The sequence below is a fragment of the Sinocyclocheilus anshuiensis genome, unplaced genomic scaffold, assembly GCF_001515605.1.
Source record: "Sinocyclocheilus anshuiensis isolate Anshui unplaced genomic scaffold, SAMN03320099.WGS_v1.1 scaffold2129, whole genome shotgun sequence".
Classification (NCBI taxonomy): domain Eukaryota; kingdom Metazoa; phylum Chordata; class Actinopteri; order Cypriniformes; family Cyprinidae; genus Sinocyclocheilus; species Sinocyclocheilus anshuiensis.
In genome coordinates this window covers 643,312-647,499 of record NW_015552540.1, presented here as the reverse complement: position 1 = coordinate 647,499, position 4,188 = coordinate 643,312, and the positions used below count along the sequence as shown (strand labels likewise).

At 39.1% G+C, this 4,188-nt stretch overlaps 1 protein-coding gene across 1 annotated transcript in view; it reads left to right on the top strand.

Moving 5' to 3' along the window:
- The first annotated feature begins 2,931 nt into the window (after positions 1-2,931).
- LOC107663947 (membrane progestin receptor gamma-B) overlaps positions 2,932-4,188 on the top strand; it is an 8,922-nt gene continuing 7,665 nt past the window's right edge. The window contains exons 1-2 of the mRNA XM_016454358.1: positions 2,932-3,067; positions 3,360-3,487. Of these exons, the coding sequence (XP_016309844.1) occupies positions 2,960-3,067; positions 3,360-3,487 (236 nt within the window). The 5' untranslated portion in view covers positions 2,932-2,959. The remainder of the gene's footprint in view (positions 3,068-3,359; positions 3,488-4,188) is intronic.

Here is a 4,188-nt window from a genome sequence, read left to right as displayed (position 1 = left end):
CGGGAGCAGCCCAAGCCGTCAAGCTCCTCATATCGCCAGTCTCAAAAAAAAAAAAAAAAAAAAAAAGCGTTGCAACCCGCACCCCTCCACAGAAAGATCGGGGGTCGGGGCGATGCTCTCAGTCGGGGTCTTCTAGACCGAAAACGGATCTGCGGACAGTTATTTTGTCTAAGAAGACCTCAGCTAAATGGTCCTACCATTGTCAGGTCCCTGAGGGCTACCCACCTGGGGAGGAAAGGATAACACCTCAGTATACGGTGCCCAATCCTCCTCAGTGCCCTCACGGAGGTTTATATCAGAAGACTAATTCATAGATACTAAACATGGTAGGGTTACATATATGTAGGATGACAGGAATGAGTGTTTCCATCACAAGCCTGCATAAAACAGTATAAAATCTCAAAGACAACATACACGATGATCTGAAGGCTATGTGTGTTCATTCAAAGAAAGGTTTTCCTATGGATTAATTAGTAGAAAAGTCCATTTCTACTGTGCATTGTGCCTCTTGCTATGGAACATGCAGTGATTTTCCCTACTCACATTCCATCAGGTCGTAAATGGCTCTGGTCTTAGCAAAGGTGTTGGGGTTGCCATGGTAACCAGTGGCCTGTGGTCATTCGCAGACATCCTGGCGCCCAGTCTATTGGGTGAGGGGTCTGTGACGACTTGTTAATCTAATGAATAACTGATTTGTTAAATCAAATGAAAAATTGTGTTTTTGATTGGTCCAGACGCTACACAGCTCGAGTTCCTGAAGGGGAACGTCTCTAGGTTACGTATGTAACCATGGTTCCCTGAGGGAACGAGACACTGTGTCTCTTTGCCATACTCCCTGCATCCCTTCAGGCGCTACTTCATCGAAGCTGGTTTGCCCTCTGCCGGATGCGCTTTTATACTTTCTGGTGCTTACGTCACCCCGCTCGTGACGTCTCGCTACTCCATTGGACTGATTTGACACGTGCTTCAGAACGCAGTCACGCAAGGGCGTTCCCAAAGCGACTTCGACGCAGCGTCTCGTTCCCTCGGGGAACCATGGTTACATACGTAACCTAGAGACGTTCTTAGCAATGCATATTACTAATCAAAAATTAAGTTTTAATATATTTACAGTAAGACATTTACAAAATATCTTCATGGAACATGATCTTTACTTAATATCCTAATGATTTTTTGCATAAAAGAAAAATCAATAATTTTGACCCATACAATGTGTTTTTGGCTAATGCTACAAATATACCCCAGCGACGTAAGACTGGTTTTGTGGTCCAGGGTCACATATATATTTCCGTTATCAGAAATTTACATTTACATTTAGTGATTTAGAAGACGCTTTTATCCAAAGCGACTTACAAATGAGGACAATAAAAGCAGTCAAAACTAACAAAAGAGCAACAATATATAAGTGCAAATGACAAGTCTCGGTTAGCCTAACACAGTACACGTAGCAAGGGGTGTGTGTATGTATATATATATACATACACACACACACACACACACACACACACACACAAAGAAAAACAAGTAGAAAGAATAGAAAAAATAGAAAGCTAGTGTATGTTTTTTTTTTTTTTTTTTACCACATTTCCATCATCTTCTTAAAGGGCTGACACTATTGTAATATCACACATAATTAGTAGATTATGTATCACTGTTGTCTAAAAATCACACTTAATTTGTTGTAATTGCATTATTATTGAAGGGTGCCAGAAATGTCACACTAAAGGAAACAGATTTAGGATGTTAATGATTCTGATACTGTTAATGAAGTGTCATTTTTCTCTCTCTTGCTTTTTATTGTTATCCTTTTTTTCATTCTAAGTCATGTTGCTTTTAGCTTTCCCTGCCAACATGCATGTCATTTCTGCCAAGAGGTAATAAATTCACTACCAATGGTTACAGTTTGCTTAAGATACGTGTTCTTGAATAGAAATAATGTTTCTGCATTGTCATTGTATTAATACAGGCAGGAGAATGGTAACGGCTATGTTTCAGCATGTTATGGATTAACATTGTAAATATATGTCATTTCACACCCTCCATTCATTACACAACTTCACCTACACTTTCTGAAACTGCCTTAAACACCCCACCCTGAATGAGCAAGTGGGGTCTGTCCCAGCAGTTTTCTGCAGAGATATAATGGGGCAATCCTGTGTTTCAAATATATATATTTTTTTTCTTCTGTGCTAATACACCTGCTTAAGTCGAACAGTGTTACACTTGAGCTTGTGTTGAAAATTCTCAGAGAAACCTGTTTAACCTGCAGAGAGTGTTAGGTGCAAAAAGGGGAAATAAGATTTTCTAAAGACTTTCAATCAGTATTTGAAGTAAGGTATCAGTAAGGTGTTTTTTAAAGACGTTTCATGCTGAAAATGCAGTAAAACCGCAATATTGTGAAATATTATTACAATTTCTATTGATATTACAATATCTATTTCAGTGTATGTAATTTATTCCAAAACTTAATTTCAGCAGCCAGTCTTCAGTGTCACATGATCCTTCAGAAATTATTCTAATATGCTGATTTGGTGCTCAAGAAACATTTCTTCTTATTATCCATGTTAAAAACAGTTGTGCTGCTTAATGTTTTTGTGGGAAACTCTTTCTGACCCCAGATTTTTGAATGGCAGTGTATATGGAAACGTATCAACAGATCTGTTGTGTGCATTCATATGTATTTTCGGAGTGAAACTCTCTGACCTCTGAAACAATGTGCTCAGGAATAGCTCCTGTGAGCGTTCTCACCTAGCCGGTGTGTTGGGTGTGTGTGTGTGTGTTTGTTTCAGGTGTGTATTCAGCGCTGTAGGTGTGTGTGTGTGTGTGTGTTTATGATAGAGGTTGATGTCTGTAGGTGTGATGAAAAGGGCAGGGCTAACCGAGCCGGTCTCTGATCAGGTGGAGTGGGAGAGTGTCTGTATATGCATTTGTCTCTCTGTACCTGGCGGTGTGTTGATGTATGTTTAGCCTCTCTCTCCTGAGTCAGGCACTGAGGGCCGTTCATCTGGGGAACATGTTCAGCCTTATCAAACTTCAGCGTGTCTTCACTGTGCACCAAGTGCCCAAAGTAAGTTCATTCATTTAACAAACACAAAACTACCACAACAAACAGATGTGATTTTAACTGTAGTTGTTTAAGGTGTTCTTGGTATAGTAAAATTGATGGTAGGAAGTCAAGAATCACTTGATTTTTTTCTTTACCCTCTTATAACTATGCAACCTGATGTGAAACAGTTTGAAGGTACCCAAACATTTTCATATTAATGCTTTGCATTATTTTGCTAGCTTGCCTGTGGAGAGAACTTCTTTGCTGTCTTTATTAAATGAGGGGTTTGTGTGACTCTCTTTTTCCATGGTAGGCATTTCACGAGGACAGTATCATCTCTGGATATCGACACCCTCGTAGTTCGGCCACAGACTGTGTGTTGAGTCTCTTTCAGCTCACCAATGAGACGCTCAATGTCTGGACTCACTTTCTACCAACCTGGTACATTGAAACTGTAGTTCTTTTGCGCAGTCTCTCTCACTGTTTATCTCTCATGCTTGCTCTCTATATGCATATCTCCATGCTTTTGCCACTTTCTCAGTATGGCTTTTACAATAAATTTTGTTATCTTATAACTCACAGACGATAGTATACGAACTTTAACAGCACAATGGCCCTTGGTTTCATGGCAACAGTATTTAGACTGACTGTGTGTGTATGGTGTGCTGAGACCTACAGTAGTTTGACTTGAGAATCTCCACAGTGGATTGTTATGTCCCTCACCAGCTGAGCCGCTCCCAGGAGAGTTCACCTTGCTGGATGATGACAGAAGGTCTGCTATCACTGTTAATGAGCTCCTAGTGTGATTCTCACCAGAGCGTCCTCCAGACGTAAACATGTTGGAGAGTCACTCATGTCAGCTTTACTTCTTTAACTTGTATTTGGCTTTATTGTGATATTATAGGGTTTTATTTATTTTTTATTAACTACGAACCAGTGCTTTACAAGAAGCCTGTGTTTTAAGTCACACACATACTTTTTAAATAATAAATGTATCTATGCATACAGTATATATATATTTATATATATATATATATATATATATATATATATATACATATATATACAGGTGCATCTCAATAAATTAGAATGTCATGGAAAAGTTCATTTATTTCAGTAATTCAACTCAAATTGTGAAACTC